Source organism: Dermacentor silvarum, chromosome 10 (assembly GCF_013339745.2).
Source record: "Dermacentor silvarum isolate Dsil-2018 chromosome 10, BIME_Dsil_1.4, whole genome shotgun sequence".
Classification (NCBI taxonomy): domain Eukaryota; kingdom Metazoa; phylum Arthropoda; class Arachnida; order Ixodida; family Ixodidae; genus Dermacentor; species Dermacentor silvarum.
The window spans coordinates 57,559,406-57,582,928 of NC_051163.1; the positions used below are offsets into that span (position 1 = coordinate 57,559,406).

The following is a 23,523-nucleotide window of genomic DNA, read 5'->3' on the forward strand; positions in this document are numbered from 1 at the left end:
TCGGTGACGATATAAATCATTATATCCATAATAAACCGCCCGGCACCGGCAATCTGTTCCTCCGCGTTCCAAGATATAGTTCCCGTCAGACGCCAGTATTAAAAGATGTTGACCTCCGCCATGACGTCACGGAAATAAGCGAAAGCGATTGGCTGGCGCATGTATACAAGTGGACAGTGGTGTACACTTGCAAGTGAATTCTTTGGTTGTCACCGACTACAATTGATTGAAGGATGGATGCATTGGCTGCAAGAAATTTTCGCTTTTTTCCTCCTTCCTGGTTTTCGAATTTCGTGCTCCGAGATATCGTCCTTGAGACTGCATAAACCGCCTGGAGTGTTCGTTCCGCTAAGGCTCCTCCAGGCAATATTTTCTGATAAGCGTTCATCAAGTAAATGATAGGGTGAGCTGCATTAGTCGCTAAACACATTGAGAGAAATGCATGCTGCTGCTTTGATCAGAGCTGTTCGAAGCACGTATTCCCTGACTGAGCCTATATGCAGTTGCGTCCATGTCCTGGTACGCTACGTTCATTGCACCCTATTTAAGCGCATCAACCCGTACATATACAGGTGATATAACCCTGCATACGGGTGATATTGCATCAGCACTGATATGCCCTCTTTATACGTATATCCTCTTCTTGTTCTCTGCGCAGAACATTCGCTCGGCGTTCGAGCCGACGGACACGTGGGGCCCTGCGGAGAAGAAGCTTCTCCAGGAGTACCGAGCGACGGTGGCCAACACCAAGGACAGGACTTGCAATGTGGCGCTGCGGACAGTGTCCGCGAACGGAACGGCGGCTTAACTTATTCTGTCCCAGTGCTTCACCGAAGCTAGTTCGTTTCGATTTACTCAGACTCGGCTGCAGCGTGTAGAATAATTTGCTTCCTGCTTGGCGGGATGAGGATGAAAAAAGAAACGGGGCCATCGAATTTAGAAGAGCTCGTCGACACAGATTTCTTACAGGACCACGCACCCCACCCTTGCAAGGGCAAGGGCCTGGAGTGTTGCGCCGTTGATGGGAAAGACACGGTTTCGATTACGTATGTCTGTGTGAGAGAGAATTACTTTATTGAAACAGTTCCTTGTCCTAACCGTCGATGGGATGATGTTAACACTTTCGTTAGTTTAGGGCACTACGCATTCACATCGTTTCGGACAAGGAGTGGCTGTGTAACTGTTTCGACGAAGGACTTATTATTTTTGGACACTAATATTTTTAATGGAAGGACTGTCGTTCTCAGTGTAGCCGATGCACTGACTTTCGCTCTGTTTGAGCTGGAGTGTGCCGTTAAGCCGCCATGTTGAACAGCGCTTGTGGTGCCATCTTTTATAGAGCGTCATGAGGAAGCACATTATAAGGATGGCCTCCGAGATTCCTAGCGACCGCGCGCCGCCGCTCGATGTCGGAGGCCTTGTTTATCTGCGAGATGGGACGTAATCGTAACCGTCGTAATCGTAAGATAATTTTCTCTGGTCACGTGCCATCACGTAAGCGGTAGTAAGAACCCTGTGTCGTGAAACCGTTCCGTGAACGCCACGGTTATCCTTCCAGAATTTCGCGTCGAGATTTGCACTACATTGTGTTCATTGTCAGTTCACAGAGCTTTCGTCGCTTCTGACAGATGGCGTCGCCAGCGTATTAAATGTGGCGGAGTCCTGCAGCTGCAGGATGGGCCAAGTCGAATAATACGCCGTTCATGTCGATATCCCTAACCTACATACGTGTCGATCTCTTCGGACTAGGCGAGCGTTATGTGCGTAATTGCTCGCAGTTAATAAGATAATTTTTCGACCCGTTCGGCGTTTACGGAAGCAGATGAATCTACACTAGCCATTTCGGCAGTTTTTAAAACGAACGAACCCGGTGAGTGCGTCTTTCCTGAAGATGTACGTTCCTGATAGTGGTCTGATGGACGAATTCCGAGCGATGTTCGAGCATCACCGATGCGGATTGAAATTGTTGTTCCATCGCAACTACGACGCGTGAAGAGAGAAAAAAAAAAGGACATCTGTGCCGCTGTGCGGCTGCTCTCGTCTAAACAGAAAGAAAAATAAAAAAAAATAATGAGAAATGCGAACGAAAGAAAACGCAGAGTGCGAAATCCTGTATGTCAGTTGATGCATTCATGTCTCTGTTTACAAAGAAACTTCGCGAAACTTAATCTCCATTGTACTTTGAGTCTGCGACAAACTGGCAGACTCAAAGTTCGTCTGCTTAGTCCATATACGCGTATACCCTCATCGCAATTCTAAACTTACCCTTGATGTTTGTAACTCTGCATGCTTATGTATAACTCTGCCGGTTAGCAGAGTTCAACCTGTCTCAAACATTCTATGAATGTTTACTTGTTTCATTATTTCGGACAATCAGTTTTTTACGTGCGTTATTCGTGCCTCCTCTTCTCAAAACTTTCCCTATGTTCATTTACACAGGAGGACATCCACATACGCTTTCGTTATGTTTTTCCCGCACACTTGTACATATCGGAATACTTGACGGTAAATGCTGTTTTCCATGATTGCATCGGCGCATCTTATGCGATAAACGACAATTGCGTTCAAATAGGACGTTCTTCTCAACCTACATTACCTCAGCATGTCGGCTGTCTGTGATCGATGAGAAAATGCGAGGATCTCGCGATTCTAGCGGAGTACACCTCGCGATCAAAATTATAACTCTGTGTGTGGTCAAGTGACTAAATGTGGTATAACAAGGAATGTCGCTCAAGCCTTCAGCGACATTCCTTGTTCTACCACAGTAAATCATTTCAACTATCTTATCTTTCTGTGAGCCTCTCTCTTGTTCGTGTATGGTCAAGGCACATGTGAAACGCAGACTTTGCAGTCTGAAAAAAAAAAAAAAAGTAGCACCCTGTGGGGGCTTATCGTCGCTCTACAATTATATTGATTTATCTTTGCTTCCGGTTACTTTATTTAATGCTGCGCTGCCAGTACACTCTCAAGTCACGAAAGTGCCCGGGGCGTACCAGTGTGGCATATAGAGTTCCTAACAGGAAAGTAGCCAGCGCAGTTTGTTAGCCCTTTCTGGTCCAAGGATTCTTGCATGATCGGAATATAATGCTTTGCATTAAAAATCCGATACGGAGAAAAACAAACACCAAAAACAATCTTAGAATAATCTGGGCGTCAGCATCTTTAATTATGTTGTCTGTCAATTCCGTGGGGCATATTAAATGTGGTTCCCCGTGACATTTCACAAATGTCCGGGCGCCGCATCAAGCGGAAGTTACACCGTAATGATTAGGAAATAAGTTCGAAGATACACGCGCTGCCTCCAACGGCTTGATTTATGAGCAGATTATGAGACAAGCATTTCATACGTTGCCAAAAACTGCTTCGATAATTTTTCTTTTTTTCCCCCCACTTTTGTTACGCAGATACACACATAAATTTCTCACTTCAGTGATAAAATTCGGACCAGAAAGCGTTAAAGAAAGGAGCTGCCCGGAATATAGATAGCAATTATTTTTTGAGGATAGTGATAAGCCCCGAAGTGTGTAAAAATCTCTTTAGAATGTGTTGTTATCGGGGGCCATGCTGTATCCTACATTCATATACGAAGAGTATATTCGAGGGAAGATCAAGGAACTGCGCCACAAGACAAAGTACTGAACATGCCCACTGCATGTTGGAAACACGAAGCAGTTCTTGTGCCTACATATAAGAACACAACTTCATTGTTCACTGGGCTTCGTCACGCACAGGTATCGAATTGTTACAAGACGAGCGGTCAACTTGTCTCGCGGAGTTCTCTGTTCATGGAACATTGCGAACACTCCAGAATTAAAATGCATTTTGTTATTTCTGGCTCGTGTTGTGACAGTTCTTTGGCGAGTGCTAAAAAAAAAAAGAAAGAAAACGGCAACCAGTATATGTATGCGACTTTGTCTGAACTCAACTGCGGTCGGAGACAACGTGAACTGCTCGTGATCAGTATACGACAGTCATGAAGCGCTCGACGAGAATCCAGCTGCATAAGCTGATCTCACAAAGAGTTCGAGCACCCTATCGCTTTCATAAAGGATGCCGGCAGGAGTGACTCTTTCAGCGGGCTAAACGGTAAGTATGGCGGGAATTTCATAGTTTCGCTTTTGACATTTTTAACGTGACAGCGTTTAGGGCCCTGTGCCGCAGAAAATACGGCGTCGGCAACCGGCGTGTGATCGAGGTGGCGGAGAAAATCATTCAACCGCATCGACCGCGCAGGCCCTCCACGTGGTGCATGGTTTTGGTGAACAAAAATTGAATTTCTCACGGTGAAATCCGTCAGAAAAAAAATGGTAAAGTACGACTTTACCGTTCGGCGTCGGATTGTAGTTTGAATGTACGAGAAAACCTAATTCTGGTACGAGGAAACTCAAACATTTCCCCCAGACCTGCGCGCGTCGGGGCAATAGCAAACAATAAAATAAAAAAAAAAGTGCTAGGGCCTTCACATTTTAATATAAGACCACTTATACTGCCCCTGGAAAAACGTCTTTCCAGCAATGCATTCAGTTTAAAAGTGAAGTCGACTTTAAGGGATCGGTGTAAGCTTGGTCTTTGTAAGCTGGCTTTCCACGTTCAGTGTTGCAGTGAATGAAGCCTACAGGTCCCGATAGTGCTATCGCGTTCTACTCTTACAGGCGAAGCTTAAGCGTCCTCCAAGTTTTTTTGCATGATTTGTGTGTGTGTGCGGGGGGCTGGATAAAGGTGGACGAGGGATGTGCAGATGAGATTAGAGGTTGTAAGGTACAGCAGGGGGCAGGTGAAGGATACAAACCGACACAAACATCGCTACTCATCTTTCGATGTCGATGGCTCAAACGCAAATGAAAAACAAGCACCATTTTTTGTCATTCTCAAATCCAGCGTAGGTATTCAGAAATGCACGATCTTGTTCACACTGTACTCATCTTCATAGTAATCAGGGACTGGGAGTGGAAGTTATGAGACATGCTCTGGAGCTCCGGACCTCTGCTGCTGAGTATACGATACGTGACCCTGTGCGTACATTCACATGATTGCGCAACTTTCTGACATATATCAATTTAGGGCATGTCACTTTCAGTGAGCGTTAACTGGCTGAACTAGTAGCGTAACGGATCGGGCTATCGCTTGTGTTAGTCACCGAATTTCTGTTCAGTGTGTTCTGTTGCTCTACTGGGCTATTCAAATGGCTAAGCCAACAGGCACAATGATCAGACAAACGCGGAAGCACCCCGCAAGTGATAAGTCGAGAAAATAACATTAGCTATAGCTTCTACTCCAGGAACTCCAGGGAGTTAGTGTAGTAGTTATATAAACCCTGTGTGCTGTGTGTGCACATGTGATCACTGTGTGTACCAAGGTTATCAACCAACACCAGCAGTAGCATATGCTGGGCCATCAGCTAGGCTAACATCTCCAGCTTGTCATTATGGTCGGCATCTGTCACACGAGTGGCAGCTAGCGGATATCCTTAAAACTGCACTGCCCAGAGACCGTGCGTGCATAATATAAGTATTCTGCATCGAACTTTTTCCATTCCGCGCTTCATCAATGGCAAGAGCGGCGCTACACTTGCGCTTTAACGTACACGGTCAATATTTCCGCTGGAGTGAGACATGCAATGCAATTCTGTTGAAACAGGTCGATCTTTATCAACGTGTTAACAGAGCGGTGGCCACAGAAACAGACAATAGAGAAGAGCAGAAAGTGAACAGAAGGGTACTCAAAGCATACATCGAGAAGCTCGGACAGCATATGTGAATGACTCGCCAAACATTAAACACACTATACATAGTCATTGATGCACTAATGAGTGATCCAGCAGTAAGATATAACATAAATCTGAGATAAATGAGCAGAGTCGCTTTAAGGTGATTGTTTTGGCGATGGAAATAGCTCATAACACACGTTTTCGTCACCTTCCGTACCTTCAATTTTCGTCTCCTCCATCTTCCTGTGAACTTCTGCCTTGTTTACCTTTCGTATCTCAGCGCACCATTCTAAGCGCGCACATTGTACTGACAGAGGACCAGGCTCCCCAACAATCCGGAGCCTATCGCTTTAATAAACACACCTTAATTGTTGGAGTGCCCCATAGCCTCCACTTTCAAAAGCAGAATACTTTCAAAATTACCACCGCAAGAACGACCTGGCGGCTGGGATGAGCAAACCAATCCCTCACGAACGTTCGGTAAGATATAATGGCTACTCTTGGTACAACGCATCGAGAATGTGCTGGGACAAGAGCCCTGAGCCTTCCAAACAGGCCCGGAATGGGGCCTTAGTTTCTATAGGACTAATAAACGTCAATTCCTCCTCACCTCACTTCTTCACAAGTTTCTTAAAAGTGTCCTTAAGCCTTCACTGTACAATCTTTCACGCAGGTTAAAATTCCTGACTTGTGGTTCCTCAGGCACGGCACGGTATATCGCCTGTCTTAGCCGTCGACGCAACGCATCGTCTTCCGCCGTGAACCCGTAGGCAGAATCTGTAGAGAAGTACGTCGCATCCACCACAGACCAGAGCCCCGTGAACGGGCAAGGCATACTCGACACCGCAAGTAGCGCTCACGTCACACAACAGACGCGGAGCGGTTGTTTTGGACGACGTCAGGAATAGATCGAGAGAACGTGCCTACTCCGGGCGGTGCTATCCTGAACGTTGTCAAATCCTTCGTAGGCGGCGTTTTGAGTCAATCAGAGAGGCCGTGGCAGCCCTTTTAGCCAATCAGAACTGATAAGATGGCGGATTCGGCAATGTCCAGAATGGCCGAAATAGCACTATAGCACCCTCGGTCAGCCGAGTTGCGCATCGGGGCGCAATTCATTAGTTTGGCTTGGCGCTGCCACTCGTTGTGACCGCGGTCCAGAAATAACGTCGAGTTTTCTATTCTCACTGGTGTAGCCGTGTCTACGAAAACTACAAGAGATGTTTATTGATCAAACGCAAGTGTATTGTGTGTTAGTCAAGATAAACGTGTAGTCGAATTGTATTTTGAGATGAACATGTATACTGCTTTGCAGGTCATGCGCTGCGTAGATGATACGGCAGATACCAAGGCTAGATAAATGCTACCGAGAGCGACATCAGTCGTTAGTTGTGTATCTAGAGAAATGGGTCGCGTCAGCCAATCAGAACAGAGAACCGAAAGAAAAACCGTTCCAATGTCCGCCTTCGATCAAACCTCCGCGAGACGCCGACTGAATGAAAGCTTCGCGGAAGGATTAGTAACATATAATGGGTGAGCTTTCGCAGCTCCCTTCTCTGGAACATGCAGCTGGCTCTCGTTATAGAATGGCTCGATATATGAGCTCCATACCCTGTACTGCGCAGAGTTGGTGAGACGGTGCATGCATAGGCAGATGATGACGATGACAAAGACTCATGGCGTGTCACGTGGCGCGGCAGCCCGCGGAAGGTCTTGTCGACTCGCGTGCAGCGCGATAATCTCCAAGTCCGCAGCGCAAATCATGGCCTCCGAGATATGCGAGCGCCGCTGCGCGCATATTTCGGAGGCTTTGTCTAGATCAAATTGCCTCGCGGCGTTCACGATACGTGGCGCCGTCTGCGCTCTCAAGTATGGCGGCGATACGTTCGGTTTCACGGTGTTCTGGTCTGTATACGGCGGTGAGCTTGCGATAGATGTAACGTAATGCGGTGGCTGGAGGCTCTAGTTGTCGCCGCTGCTCGTAGGCTGCAGCAGGATGGTAGTCAGGTTGCTGCGCGGGTACCTCCGCGCTGCCAGATAGACCGCGCCCACAGCGATAGCAGCGCCCAGGAGAAGCATCATGATGCCCAGCGCCGCCATGCTTCCTGCACGCATGCGCAGAGACCAATTACGGGACAGACATTGCGGTCTACAGTGGCAACAAAACTTTAAATGTCGTACCTCCCTCACAACAGAGAGGTTATAAGGAAATGCTAAGAATGTCAGCCTGAACCAGTATGTTCTACGCAGCTACTCACCATTTGGAAAATGGAGGAAAAGAGAACAAAGAAAGGTTAGGAATGCCGGTGACAGAAATATGACATAGCATATACTATGCTCGTCGGGCGATGAAGGCGATTGCGAATTTTTTTGAGAAAGGGGGAACACGATAAGAAGTGCTTCCCTCGCAAGGATTTGGTTAGACATTTATGGACCGTACGCAGACTCGCCTTTTACGAGGTCTATACAATGCTAAAGACAGTCTACGGACTTGGCTTGGCATCGTTTCTCGGGATTTGCTTTGGGACTTTTTGCAGACAACTCGTTCGGAAATCAACACAAGTTAGCCGACTGAAATGGACAGGCGAAAGGTTTCCGTGCATGGCCAGTCTGTTCATATCTTGCGTAGACAAATGAGCACGTGTATGCCAAGGCAAAACAACGAAGTCTACGGGTGGTATACAGAGTGCCCAGAATAATATAAGATGCAATACTGCTGAATTAAGTACAGTGTACTGCAAGATGACACCGAAAGACAAAAAAAAATATGTCATCGGACTCGAACGTTTGCGCACTTCGACTCAAAAAGCAAACGGCGAATATCACTGAGATTCGTACTTTAAAGCTCATGCGACCAATAGCGTTTGCCCCAACCCCTTTCACCCTTAACCCTCTGTCACCAGGTCGGCTTCGGAAAACATCGTACAACTCCGAAGATTGCCCCAGAGCCAAGAAGGCGAAAACAGAGTGGGCGAGGGTTGGAGCAAAGCTAGAGAGAGAGAAGGGCTCGACAAGAACAGCAACAGCGTTCGGTGGCATGTTATGAACGAGTATTGAGCAATATGAGGCACAAGTGGCAATGAATACTCACCGCTAGAGTATCCTTTGGACGAAGCGTCGGGTGCTGCCGCTGAAAAACAGGACGTGAACGCTGTACGAAACATTTCTCGAAGCACAGACATATTTGTGCGGAACAACCCGCTGTACGTATTTCAGGCATTATCACAGCGTGGTTACCACGCAGCGCGAAATGAACGCGGCGCCACCGGACGAAGCGGCGCGAAAATACGTCGGATAGACGTTAAACATAGTTGTCACTTACACGTGCAGGAACACTGCGGCCTGGGATGTGTTCTTCCTTGTTTTATTTATTTTCCTGAATATGTATACGCCTAAATGTATTACTTTATGACCATGCCTGCCATGGCAAACGCACGACATCGATTGATCACGGTTTGCGTATCGCTGACATTTGCGAAAGTGAGAAGAGACAACGACAATATGATTCTGGAATTGACGCTTTTGCTGGACATTAGCGTCAAACTGACGCAAGTTCAAAAAAAAAAAAAGCCGCAGTCTCATCCGAAAGGCGAAGCATAGATTGCGATAGCAAATTATTAAACAGCTGTACGAAGTAAGGATAGTAGTCTTATCAGCCGTAAATACTGGCAAACATTCGCTTATTAACTAAATTAACAAGTATGGTGTCAGCCGCGCACATGCAAACATGAACACATCACACTCGATGAGCGCAGATACTCGCTGTCAAAACGCTGGCGTGAGGAAGCGCGGCGGCAGCAGTGAGCGAATTGACCTTCGTGCTGCCTGTCGCTTCAACGCGAACGAAGCGGCGAGAACACAGCGCGCGCGAAGCTACCAGCCTTCGGCGCACCTACACACTGTCTCCGATCGCACATCGCTTTGAAGATGGGTCCTGCGCGGTCGCTGATACGCAGCCGCCGCCGGAATAGAACGCCTCACCTTCCCCCCGTCCACGGTGCATTTCGCGCGATGGAAGCCGGCGCGCTTCGATCCTCGCCGCCTTCCTCCCTTGCGCGCCCGAGATCGAGCCAGCATCCTAGGCTCACCCTCGCACGCTTTCACTCGCACACACAGTATACGGTGCGCGCCCGTGATGTGATCGCACTCGGACTTTATACGGAACATCACGGCGACGACGACAGCGGAAATGCGCATAGAGTCTCCATATAATTTATATCGCAATGAAACGAAGAGGGAGGGGGAGAGAGAAACCTTACTGCTGTATCCTAGCGCCCGATGCTGGGTTTAAGCGGTGAAGAAAAGAAAGAAAATGGCGCTGCCTGCTTTCATCAGGAGAGTAGCTTTGTCGGCGCCTCCAGCTTGAAAGCTCGCATTCTCGGGAAGTGCGTGGATCTCGGGACCGTTAACGTATTTCCGCCGACGGCTGTACGAATAAATCACAAAGAAGTGAAGCAAATTCCTGCAGGCTAATGCTGTTTCTGGTGGTCTTGGTATCGCTTTCTCCCATCGTCTTGCGACAGTGGTTTGACCGAAAGCTGCGTCCTGAGCACCGGAAGACCAACAGTTCGCGCAAGCCGGTCTTAACCCCGTTTTCAGAAATGCACCTTAACGTGAAGGCCATGCTTGACCTGATCTAGATGACGCCTGGGGTGAATGTACCAAGACGCTGATTGCGTTTCTTCGGTGTGTTGACGTCAGGTGCCATCTAGAACAAGTCAGGCATGGGCTTCAGTGTTAAGGCGCACTTTTGCAATACGGGGGTCATTCTCGCTAAAGAGCAATAAAGCTACACAGTGTTTGAGGTGCGAGCAAACGCCAAGAAAATCGAAACAGTTGAGGATAACTGCTACATATTTTTTTCACATGTTGTATAGTTAAACCTTGTGAGGAGAGAGTGAAGCCACTTACCTACGAATCGAGACGTCAGCTGTGTGGCTACGTACTCAGGCTTCTGTCGTAGGCAATGAAAAATGATAGATAGATAGATAGATAGATAGATAGATAGATAGATAGATAGATAGATAGATAGATAGATAGATAGATAGATAGATAGATAGATAGATAGATAGATAGATAGATAGATAGATAGATAGATAGATAGATAGATAGATATGACGTTTATAAAGCTGTAAGAGAGGTTGAGGAAAAGAAAGAAGAAAGGGAGAGGAAAACGTGTGTCAGTTAGTTCTCTTAATGCACAAGTTAGGAACACGTTAGCATGAACGAGTGCCACTAGCATTCAATTAATACTTTCACAGGAACGAACAAAGCTAAGGAAAATTTAATGAGTCTGTGCACGGACGTATAACAAAGTACGGATGCCAATATATCGTCATATGAGGTGGCAGATTCAGATAAGCGTTCCTCGCACACTGCACGTTAAAAACTTGAATGGGACATTAAGGAATGTCATCGCCCATTCTAAGGATAGATATCTCAAAACTGGTACCATTATCAGTATTTCAAAGAAAATAGATGCAATCGTTTTATCATCCGGCTCTTCAATCCCGCAATAACAACATGAGACCTAAAGTGAATAGTTTAAAGAAAGTCGATTAGTTTATCTCTGCCAATTAGCAAGATGAGCAATGCGACTTGTGGAAGTGATGTCCGCCTCTTCAACTGATTCACACGAAGAGGTGCAACCGCACTACCAGACGTGCTTTTTTTTTGTAATCAGTTAAAAGCACTAGATAAAGAACGACAGTGTAAAACATGCAGTGACAAAACATTTGCACCACCTTATAATGTGTCTACAGTATTTTTTATACTGCAAAAAATGTTTAGACATCGGAAGTGCTAATTCAATGACTGTGTGACATTTCTTGACGGGCTCATCCCAGAGGCAGTGCACGTTTTATACCATAGCGTCCGAAAGCTATCAAAGGACCCTGTTTTATTTCGCGCACACACAAACACATGGGCATCGAGACAAAGCCGAGAGATCCCGCTCCTAACCCAAGAAAAGGGAGTTGCACCAACACGATACCTGGTCGGAGCCAGTGACGTTGAGGAACACCCTGAAGTTCCCCGCGTTGACCGTCTCGTTCAGCTTCTTGGTGGCCTCGTCCACCGTGGGGTCCGTCACCACTGAAAACGGGTAATGTCATCTATCTTACTTGAACGGTTCAACGCATTCTTTTGATTGCATTAAAGGGACACTAAGAAGAAACATTATTTGAGCTATATTCGTAAATTACCCTTCTGTAATACCAAAAATACAGCCGGAAAGGACGCGAAAACTAAAGACGAGTGGTGACGCCAAGTTCCCGCTTCGTCGGTCGATAATTTTTTTTATTCTATTAACGATTAATCATTCATCACTTTAGCCTCTAATTGATTAATCGCTTTCGATGCAGGGAAGCACTCGGCTCAGCATCTCTCGTGACTCGGAAAAACAATCAACAGTCGCTCTACCCAGCTGCACAGTCACTGCTCGTGCTCCGCCATTCTAACGAATTCATAATTTTCGCCCCACTCCTGTCAAGCTCTCGAAAATGTGTCTAATCGATTAAGTTTAATAAATGAAAGGTGGACATCGATGAAGATTAATCGTTTTGAGGGATAATTATAATCGTATAATCGAACAATTGTTAATCGATATTATCAACCCTAGTTCCCACACTAGCTCGCCGTGACGTCATGGATTTAAACGCCGTCTGCTCGAGCAGTCACGGTAAATTTCTTTTTTTCTTTTTTTAGCGGTTAAGATATGCTACCGTTGTATTCTAAATGGACTCCGAAGACTCAACTTATCTATTTTCAAGAACGTTTACCGAGCCACGTCAGCCAAAATACGAGACGATACGCTGATGTACCGACGCTGGTGCTACGGCGCGAAATTCAATAAACGATACTTTGACCTTCCATTTCTTTTCTAATAATTGATCCATTACCTCGAAATTAACGAAGGTAGGGTTCTTGAAAGAATACTCGTCCCACCCTAAACTTATTTAGCGCTTCACTTTAGTGCCCCTTCATTTCGGAAAGTTATCTAATTTACATACTAATGTGGTCAGTGTTGGCTGCTGGCAGCAGGCGGGCGATGACAATCAGTCGGTTATTGCCCCGAGCAAACACCTGCGAATGAAGAATAAGAACGTGTACAGCGCGGTCCCAGTTACCACAGAATAGAGAAATCGTCACCAAAAGTATACAGATATAAAGATTATACGGACATGGTTCCGGTGCCCTGTATTTTTATGGAGGTAAAGAAGTTTCAGCTTGTCCGTAACTGTATTACCTTTTGCGGACTGCCGGGTCACCGGATGAGTGGATGGAAGCAACAACGCCAGCAGCGCTATCTTGCGCCCCCAAGTTTAGCCAGGGAGGACACAAAGTTATTATTGCAGTGACCTAACATATTTTGCTTAATTGCTTGCGTAAAGAATCGGTAGTGACACAATCGTTAACGTGCAGTCGTTTAATGATTTTCCTTGGACGAAAACACTCACGCAACTTAAAGACGTTTCAACGCTTTGTAGTTAAAAAAAGCGCCACAGGGTGTCGCTACCATCATTGCTAGTACCGTTCAGGGCTTGGGTAACCCAGTATTCCGTGTTATGTTTTCCGGAATACCCCTTTACCCTTTCAAAATTAATCCGCAACTCTTAATATATGCCCCAAAATCAAGATGCAAAAATTCTGTGAATTACACTGGTTAGAGCTTCTAACTACTTGACGCTACCCCCCAAGAGACTCAATTTTTATTGTACAGTTTCACCAAAACTCGCCTAACCTAGGTAGCGATTTCATTGAACATGCAAATCAACATATATTCTTTTTTTTTTACTTTCAAAACTTTATATTAGCTGCAGTTTGCAAAACAACTATATCTGTTCTTCAGGCAAAGTTACAGAATTCCAACTTACACATTCCAAGTTGTCACTGACCAAGTCAAGGTGGAAAAACTACTTGAACTTTTAAGGCCACAGACCGCACTCATCTGCTCATCGGAGCAGGACCACGGTTTAATCGCTTTGCTCAGTGCGGCACAACACCTGTGAAAGATGTTCGAACGGTCATGCACGCGAACACGCTGATGATCTTTATAGAATGCCATTTTAATGATCATATACTTGACTGAAGCGCCCGGCCTGTCACGGAAAATGAAATCTGAGCACTTTCATATTTTGGCACGAGAGAAAAAGTGAAACTAGTGAACTACACGCCTAAGCGCAGACGATGGAGGAGCATGTCGAACGTGTGGTTAATAATTCGCTTAGGTCAGAATTCAGCGGGAATGGCTTAACTCTGAACAGGAGTGTCTGCACAGGAGTGTCTGCACGGGGTTCAACTCTGCACAGCGTTTGAACTACGTCTCTTTCTTGAGAAGTTTCACGCGAATGCGCTTCAGGATGCGCAGTACTCACGGACACGCGGCTCAGTCGTATGTCTTGCGCGATGCCCATGGTCTGCCTCAGCTGGACCCTGAACGCATTAGCCAAAGCGTCTCGGGTGCCCTTGCCGGGACCAAAGTCGGAGTTTCCTAAATAAAAAAGAGAAGAGGGCGGGGAAAAAATAAGAAAGCCAAAAGACTGATGAGAACTTAAATGTCCGTTTGCACTGCAAAGCCTTGCGCAGTCTGTTTCCAATCGTGTTCAAATACTGTTCAAATGTTGTTCAGTGTGGCAGGTGCTGCAAGCATTTCTAATGGTGTCGATTTTAGGTGGAGCGCATTAAAAAAAAGAAAACACGGAACAGCAGCAAATCAGGACCGCCTCAACGTGTTCTAAATGCCCGATGTTTGTCATATTTGTCCAAGGAGCACTTTCTCCGCATGTCCTGTCTGTCCGAGCCACCGTCTGATGACTGTCTGCTGCTCGGGCCTCGATTGGTCCGGTTTGTCTGTTCGTCCTTTGCGTCCTATCATTTATCTCAGTTCTGCCTTTCTGATGGTCTGTTGCATTCACGTCTGTCCTGTCTCTCCAAGCCCCCCACCTTTCTGTCTGCCGGTCTGTTCGTCTGTGCTGTCTGTTCCGACTCTGTCCATCTGTCTGCCTAAAGATACTGATGATGATGACGATGGGGATGAAGATGCGGATGATCAGAAGGAAACGTGTCCTAACCTTGTACGCTGAGAAAGAACACCCTGACTTCGTGGGGATGGAAGCAGACCCCGATGTCGAACGGCGACCAGTCCCTCAGGTCCGTCTCGTACTCGAAGATGTGCCGCCTCTCGATGACGTCGCCGCCCTGCTCGTGGAAAGAAGCACAGTAGATCGCGTTGGAATCATGGTACAAAGCCAGGGTTCACCGCACCAACCATGTATCCGATAATGGCGTATACAAAATCGCAAACCGCATTTACTGTTTCACTCCAAAGTACTGTCTACAATCTTGTGCAGTGAGTACACAGAGGCAGCATTCTAAGACAAAGTTACACGCTACTTAAAATAAAGGGGTCTCCATTCATCTGGTGATATATCACCAGATGAATGTGGTCCCCTCTATATCAAGCCCGTGTGCCTCGTCTAAAATTGACAAGGCAGCTGACAAGCGCAGTGCTATCATCCCAGTTAGGGAGCCTTCATGGACAGACACGCTCAAATATGGGCCTATGAAGGCTCCCTAATCCCAGTCATTTCTCAGACCGACAAAACCCAATCGTTCAAATGGCCGACTAATCAGTTCCGTTGATTTACCTATATGACATGTGAGCATTTGGTATAATACACTCGTTTTGGCAGTCAGTCGTTTGACAGTATGAAGTTGACATCGACACTGCGGACAGCATGATGCTTAAAAAGTGGTCATTCTTTTCGAGCACCTCAAGTTTGCCGCATTTATCACTATGCGTTTCCCGAGCGCGATACCAGCGAACGCAACTGTTAACGACGCTCGATATATCGCACTGGGTAGAAGGATGTATCACGCGAACAAGGAAACTATTGTCAGAAACACTGAGTCAGTGAGAGAACTTTAATGAATACCCTGCAAATTGATGGCCTGGGTCTAGGCCGCACCGGGGGCAGCCGAGAGACCCCGTCTCTCGGTAGCTTCCCGGGTTTGCTGAATGACCCAAAGTTGGTCCTGGAGATCTGAGCTAGACAGTGCGGCTCTCCACCGCGTCCTGAGTTACCCCGGGGGGGATTGCAATTCTCCTCTGAACTATTTCGCAATGCCCTAGTATATACTCTATGGTGGCTCCTCTATCATCACATAATTTACATTTGGCCTCCGGGTAAAAGTCCGGAAACATACGGTTAGGATGTACCGAGTTCGTGTAACCTCTGGTTTGAAGTCGCCTCCAGTCAACCGCCGAGACCTGTCCAATTTCGGGTAAGGAGGTGGATATATACACCTCGACTTTCGATAGAATTGGGTAAAGTCACTGAATGTAAAAAGTCTAGCCCTATCCATCAACTCCATCTCCTCCTCGGCCAGAGCCACCCCCTAATCGGGTGCGGTTAATGAGTCCTCGTGTAACACGATGGGCAGGCTCGTTAAGGTTGGGGTGACGGTGGATTCGCACTCTGTATGGGCCGGGAACCAGATGATTTCCGTTTCGTAACACTCCTCAGATGATACGAGTTTGGTTTTACTGTTTGGAATTCTTGCAGCTTCAACTGATATCCGAAACAGTGAGCAGAATTTTTTGAGAGCGGCAGCTTCGGACTCCAAGAGATAAACCGCGTAGAGAAAGAGAAAAAAAATTGCCACGAACCATCAAGGGATATTCTTTAAGTAAAGTGACATCTTCGTGATGTGAACCGGAGCTGAGATGTCCGGTTGCGTGTGACGCGAGCGTGTGTGCTACGATGAGTAGAAGACAGCGGAGATAACAACATTGGCATAACGGCGATAGAATAACGACAATGACATGACGTTCTTTCTTGGCTTCTCTCTCATTTGTCCCCGCCTCTGTTCTCAGGCTGCCACTGTCCTGGCGGCATCAGTGCTCACGAGCGCGTGCGCCGAGCGGATGCCATTTCCACTCGCTATGACGTCACTCATCGCGCCCTCGATGTGCGCGCGAAACCCTAACCATGAAAACCGGGGGAAGTGAGTAAAGAAAAGTATCGCTCCGAAAGAACTAATCAAGGGTAAGCTAACTGAGCCGAACAATAAGCATTGCCACAATGTTGCAACAAGTTGACCGACAAGGTGACCGCAAGCAACGTGCTGCAGGTGCTTCCGCGACATAGAAGCAACGATACTCAAAGCAGTGTTACAGACACTGCATGTGCCCTTCGCGAATAAGGCATTTCCGTGACCGTCTGTAAATGTAATACTGTACTTGCCTTGGCTTCGTCGAAGAGTTCCATGAAAACGGGAAGCGTAGCTTCGTACATCTCGTTTTCCTGCAAGAAATGGGGATTTTATACATAAGCAATCAAGTTTGTTTTACACAAAATATCTCTCTGTTTCTTAGTTTTCCTCAATTAGTTGTCGACTCCCCTTTCACTGCATTTCTATGTACGATTTCATGCCTGCAGAAAAGTGTTGGATGACTGTATGTTACCTGCTCCTGCCTGAGCCCTGGCAATCAGGCCGATAGTAATAAACACGCGAGCACGTTAATCAATTAAAATGTTGTCCACGTTGGAACGAAGCAAGCCCGCGAGGCAGTGTGACGGTTCCATTCACCACTCACATAGGCGTAGTACAGGTTGGACACCACGGACTTCTCGGGAGCTGCGCTGGCGTCGTCCATGCCGGCGTAGACGGCGCAGTTCCAGGACCGGCAGCGTCTCTGCCAAGACCAAAGGCACGACGAGCAGCAGATCGTTTGAAACACTACTACACCGTTTGCGACTATGTACTACGGCGTTCACTAAACACATTCCGAGCAATATTTCCCGTTCCCCACAGTCCTCAATGCACTTGCGGCCTTGCAGTTTAGGGTCTTCAAGTTAGAACGTTGGTGATGTAAACTTTTATGCTTACACTAACATTATACATTGTGCATGCCTTCTTCTCTATCTCGTTGCAGTTTCCGCCAAATGCGTTCTTGTATCTGTCAATTGTTTCTGTTTTCTCTTCTTCATTCTAAAAATAAATTCTGGGGTTTTACATGCCAAATCTCCGATCTGATTAGGAGGCACGCCATAGTGGGCGACTCCAGGTTCATTTTGACTACCTGCGGTTCTTTAACGTAAATCTAAACCTAAGTATACGACGGTTATTGCAATTTGCCACCGTCACCTATCGAAATGCAACCGCCGCGGCTGGAAACGAACCCGCGACCTCGAGCTCAGCCATCGCAATGCCATAGCCACGGGGCTACCGCAGCGGGCCTCTTTTTTTTTTTTTTTTTTCATTTAGAACCCACTTCTGAGATAAACCCTCCTAGGGCTTGATACAAGTACGAGCAAATAAGTAATGATAAAATGTCCGCGACACGATACTAAAAGGCGCCGTTTGGTAATTAATCTAGTCACAGTGGCACGCAGGACTCTTAGCCTCAAAAATGTGCATAGTCAATCGCCAACAGGCACATAGGAATTCAAGGCGAGCGATTCAGAGATTTCTTCAGAGATTTCTGCAAGTGAGCAATATTATTCACATATAAGTGTGGAGTACAGCCTGCACCACCTGTTGTAAGCTGACTCTATGTGTTTTAAGTGACTGGGTTGTGTGTTCTTTTCTGTGCCTTAATTACTTTATGTGTCTATCTGAGACCTGACGTAGTGTTCTTTTTTATTATTATTATGGTATCTTATAATGTGCGTTTCTCTGACGATGAACTTCGTGTCTGAGAATGTTTCATCTTTTTTTTTTTCTTTGGAAGGGGTGGGTGCGTGTGACCTATCTTCGGTGCATGTATGTGACCTGACTTTACGTTTGCGTGTGTTCACGTGACTTGTTTTATTCCTGTTGTACACCTTTTTCAGGGGGGCCTTGTTCTTGCGTTTCCTTGGTATTATTATTACAATAGCATTATAGGCGGACTTCAACCACTTAAGATCCCGCCGCGTGGGCTTAGCGACTATGGTGAGCTGCTAGCACGAGGTCGCGGGATCGAATCCCAGCCGCGGCAGTCGCATTTCGATGGGCGCGCAATGCAAAAACGCCCGTGTCTTGTGCTTTGGGGGAAACGTTAAAGATCCCCTGGTGGTCAAAATTAATCCGGAACCCTCCACTATTGCGTGCCTCATACACAAATCGGGATTTTTGGCACGTCAAACCTCGGAATTCAATTCAATTCACAATTCTGGTATTTGAACAGGATTGCTCGAACAGGCGGGCATTACTTGCACGATAAATGAAATGCGTAATTTACTATCTACCAACATTTATCTAATTCAGTTTTTCAATCAATTACGCTTCGCTAAGATAGTGCAATTTACGAATTGTAGCCGGTAAGTTTGCAAGATACAGCTGCAGTGGAAGGAATTTTGAAACTTACAGCTGTTTCGAGATATGTGCGCCGTCCGACGTTCGGGTAAGAATGCACAGTAGTTACGCCAAATTTTATAACACAACGGCTTTTTTATGCATTGAAGCACAAAGATAATTGGAACGCCTATTAAATTTATCGCACATTTTGGGAAAGCATTCTCCCGAAATTGGTGTCATCCTCAGAATTAATTCCAAGAGGATACGCCCTGCCATCCCACCAGATGCAGTTCACTAATTGTAGCATTTGCCGTAAAGCAATTAGTTCAAATCTTAATTAGCAATATGTTGGTAATTAGTCTAGGAAATTACTAGATTTCGCGTGCAATCAATGTCCGCCTCTTGGAGTAGTCCAGATCAAGGAGCAGAAAAAAAAAATGTGCTGCATGTCGCAGACTATCTTTTTAAACGTCTAAATTAACTCAAAATACACCCCAGATATATCTCGACCGTGATTTTAAAGAGGTGAAATAAAAACTAGGTATATAATCGTCATGCCTCTCCGGCCTTCTGGTAGGCGTAGTTGCGTTTCGCTCCCCAGACCAGGGACAAGGGCTCAGGGACGTCCAGCTCTTCCTTCTCCATCACGAAGGCCTGACACTTGCCCGTGTTGGGAGCGATGAAGTACTTCATGCCTGTAAGAGAGAGGGCACGTGGTCACACGTAGATTTTCCTCGGTACTGATCCCGACCCGAGCTTGGATTATTCCCGCACGTCCAAACGACACTCTTATGCCTGAATTCGTGATACTTGCGCTTGTAATGTGGTGCTCAAGAAGGACCACAATGAACATTTATAAGCGTGAACATTTTTATTGATGCGATAGCATCCAACAAAAAGAGATAAAGCCGGCGTCTGTAGCTGCGAAACGGCACCTAAATTCCCATTGGCCACGACGCCACGTCACCCTCGCTCACGGAAGCCTGCGCTATTCACGCGTTCCTGGTCCGCGTGAGTTCTCGCCTGCCTTCTAACTTCGCCTCGGTAATTATTTAATTCATTCGTTTATTCATTCATTTATATCCACCAAGCCAGAAAAGGTGTCCACCTTCCCGAATCACTGTAGGTTCAAAGCTGACAGGAGCATCAACTGGTCGGGGTGGAAATGAACAAGAATTTATGTGAGTTTCCGTGGAGAAAAAAAAAAAGCAGCGAACCGATCCGCACGGTGTCGTCTCAGGCATAGGCAACTTTAAAAGCTAGCAGGCAGAATGTTAGATTGCAATATAGTAACAGTAGTATAGATATAGTAAAGCCTCGTTAGCTAGCGAAGGCTAGGCCACTATTGGTCACCACCAAGATCCATGGCCATCGCAAGATATCGTTCATCGCGCTTATCTGTGTTGGAGGTGACTTGCCCGTGACGTAGTCGAAGACGCTTCTCAAGACTGGCGTGTCGACATCTTCGTTGTACGTTTCCCGGGCCACCAGGAAGCTGGGAAGGTTGCACCACACCTACGCCACAGATTCGAAATGATTTCACCAACTCGAGTCGCCGATAGAGCACGTGAATAGAAAGCATTGGCCTTGTCCGCATGCATATTATCCTTTACGGAATGCCGAGCCTATTTAGTATGTTCGGTACACAACGATTAAGTAGTTCGACTAACGCCTTTAATTAAGCAATCATTTCTTCTGGCTGCGACTGAGTTGAACAAGTTACCTTGTTTAAAATAAATAAATACAACCCTTCAAGGTTGCGATAAGCATTGTTAAAATGGCCCAAACCTAACGCGCGAAATTGCAGAAGCGCACGCGATACACAGGAGGGACCTTTGGTGCGCAAACGCGCGAACAATCAGTTTAATTCACAAAGAGTCTAATTATATTTCCAGTTTGATCATCTGATCGAGTGATTTGGCTGTACGCTAGGGTTGCTCGATACGTTGGCTATTTGGCGTCGCAGTGAACGTTTACTTGCGCATCGTCTTTCAGTACATGTTTCTTCAGATAAAAACTGCCTTTATTTGTCCCTTTGTTTAGCGCTTCTGCAATAAGTGTCAATGCACCAACAAGCTCAATTTTCAACCCTTCTGCAGAAAGATAGTCTCAGCGGTATCACTAAATTACGCTTCTACAATACCAAAACAGAGCCGCTCCAGATACCACGTTATGTCGCCGCGACGTCGTGGATTTTGACGGCATCGGCTTGAACCGCAGATAAATTTTCAAGGATGGACTATGCGAACGTTACAACAGATGAATCGCAACAAATGATTGAAGGTCTTAACCAAGAAATTGCAAGAGTGGGGTTGAAGATTAGTATGCAGAAGACAAAGATAACGTTCAATAATAGCCTGGCAAGAGAACAAGAATTCAGGATCTCCAGTCAACCTCTAGAGATTGTACAGGAGCGCGTTTCTATCCACGACTTTGTCATCTCAAGGCTCACCTACGCCCTTCCCTACCTACAGGCTACATCTTCTCCAAACCGAAAGCGCACAACTGGACCGCCTCATTCGCAAAGTGTGCAAGGCGGCGCTGGGGCTCATCCGTACCCCCTCTACCGAGCACCTCCTAAGCCTGAGGGTTACCCAACACCCTGGAAGAGCTTCTAGAAGCACAGCGTACGGCGCACATTCGCATACTACAAGGAAGCAAGACATATATTGTCACGTGTCTTCAAAGGGGGCTGAAGAGGTTTATTGAGAGCAGCTGGCTCCTGGAGAAATGGAATATGGATCCTGGACCGAATCGGGCACAGAGTATCCCCAACGCACAACGATCCTGCCGCCATTCCCACCGACATCAGAAAGAGATTCGTCATCAAGCCACAGTCAAAGAACATGCTGGCAGGTCATCACGATGGCAGACGAAAAGCAAGAGCTCAAGCCCTGCACAAAACTCACGGGTCCCACTCCAAAGTAGCATACGTCAACGCTACTCAATATTCCTTGCTAAATAAAACGTACGCAATCAGCGTAATTACCCTTCCCAAGATCACTACAAGTAAGGACGGCCGGTTCTGCCCGTGCCCTAAACTTGGCGGAGGCAGCAGAGGCGGCCATTGCCCTCGCTGCAGCGGCTGGATTTACCACCATAATCGGCGACTCAAAGACCGACATATTCAACTTTGCACGTGGAATTGTGGCCCCAACCACGCTGCGAATACGAGGCGGCCCGGGTAACGAGGCGGCCCACCAATGTGCTCGAGGATTTGTCAACCGAGTGGTGGGTCCCGTCTCTGACCCAGGAGACCTGGTCAGCGAGCCACTGACCACATAACATGATATTGCACAACACTACCGCCTCGCAAGACGGCCCCACCTCATCCCAAGCTCACCAAGAGACAAGAAGTCATCTGGCGCCGACTCCAGACGCACTCATTTGCCAACCCACAAATATACACACACTTTTACCCTGACTTGACACACCCACATTGCTCATTATGTGGGTCCATATCCTCTTTAAATGACATTCTCTGGTACAGCAGGAAAGACCCCCCCCACCAGGCCGTTCCCTCGCCTGAAGCGTGGGAAGCGATACTCCGGGACCCGAGCCTGGAGGTTCAACTTCGGGTCATCAAAAGAGCTAAGGAGGTGGCTGTAAGGCATCGCCTGGTAGCCACCCCGAACTAATTCAAATTGACAAAATAAAGTTGGTTCCGCCTCCTCTAGGCCAATTACTCACAGGGGACCCTCACCACGAGATGGGAATTTACAGAATAACAATGGGTTGGACTGCATACGGCAGGCATTGCCAAATTCTGACTGAGTGCTTACTACTGTCATTGAGAAGAAAAGTGCACAATCATTGAGTTCTACCGGTTCTTGGAGGTTAACAAAGAAGCTCGAGAACAAGTTAAGGACCGTGCAAAGAGCGATGGAAGGAAAATATTAGGCGTAGCTTCAATAGACAAGAAGGAAGTGGTGTGGATCAGAGAGAAAACGGGGATAGCCGATATTCTAGTCGGCATAAAGAGAAAAAATTATAGCTGAGCAGGCCATGTAATGCGTAGGTTAAATAACCGGTGGACCACTAGAGTTACAGAGTGGGTGGCAAGGGAAGGGAAGCGCTGTCGAGGACGGTAGAAAATTAGGTGGGTTGATGAAATGAGGAAATTTGCGAGCGCAAGTGGGAATCAGCTCGCGAAAGACAGGCGTAATTGGAGATCGCTGGGAGAGGCCTTCGTCTTGCAGTGGACATGCAAATGGGCTGATGATAATGATGATGTAACATTGTACTCTAAAGGAGCCGAAGACTGAACTTGGCAATTTTCGATAACTTTTACTGACCCACAACAGGTCAGATACTAGAAAGCACTTTGAAAGCAATGACCCCACACTGACAAACAAACGCTGGGATTTCGGCGCGCAATGTTAAAAATGAAAATTTTGACCTAGTTTCTTTTTGTTCCAGTAATCAGTCTATTACCAAGAGACAACAAAAATGGAAAAAGATATTTATCTGTCCCAATAGTTTTTTTTTTCTTTCTTGAGTGTCCCTTAAAGCGTCGCTGTAGTCAGCCACACACT

The 23,523-nt window shown here is 46.6% G+C and overlaps 2 protein-coding genes across 3 annotated transcripts in view; one reads left to right on the top strand and one right to left on the bottom strand.

The window, feature by feature from the left end:
* LOC119431679 (sodium-dependent proline transporter-like) overlaps positions 1-3,834 on the top strand; it is a 101,694-nt gene extending 97,860 nt beyond the window's left edge. For both annotated transcript variants that reach the window (XM_049656995.1, XM_037699156.2), the window contains one exon: positions 659-3,834. In XM_049656995.1, the coding sequence (XP_049512952.1) occupies positions 659-808 (150 nt within the window). In that variant the 3' untranslated portion in view covers positions 809-3,834. The remainder of the gene's footprint in view (positions 1-658) is intronic.
* A 1,789-nt stretch (positions 3,835-5,623) lies between these two features.
* LOC119431680 (uncharacterized) overlaps positions 5,624-23,523 on the bottom strand; it is a 46,212-nt gene continuing 28,312 nt past the window's right edge. The window contains exons 7-17 of the mRNA XM_037699158.2: positions 20,407-20,503; positions 19,547-19,683; positions 17,304-17,402; positions 16,951-17,010; positions 14,776-14,902; positions 14,080-14,195; positions 12,715-12,787; positions 11,697-11,797; positions 10,616-10,658; positions 8,796-8,834; positions 5,624-7,809 (exon numbers count right to left, since the gene is read on the bottom strand). Coding sequence (XP_037555086.1) covers positions 7,667-7,809; positions 8,796-8,834; positions 10,616-10,658; positions 11,697-11,797; positions 12,715-12,787; positions 14,080-14,195; positions 14,776-14,902; positions 16,951-17,010; positions 17,304-17,402; positions 19,547-19,683; positions 20,407-20,503 — 1,035 coding nt within the window. The 3' untranslated portion in view covers positions 5,624-7,666. The remainder of the gene's footprint in view (positions 7,810-8,795; positions 8,835-10,615; positions 10,659-11,696; positions 11,798-12,714; positions 12,788-14,079; positions 14,196-14,775; positions 14,903-16,950; positions 17,011-17,303; positions 17,403-19,546; positions 19,684-20,406; positions 20,504-23,523) is intronic.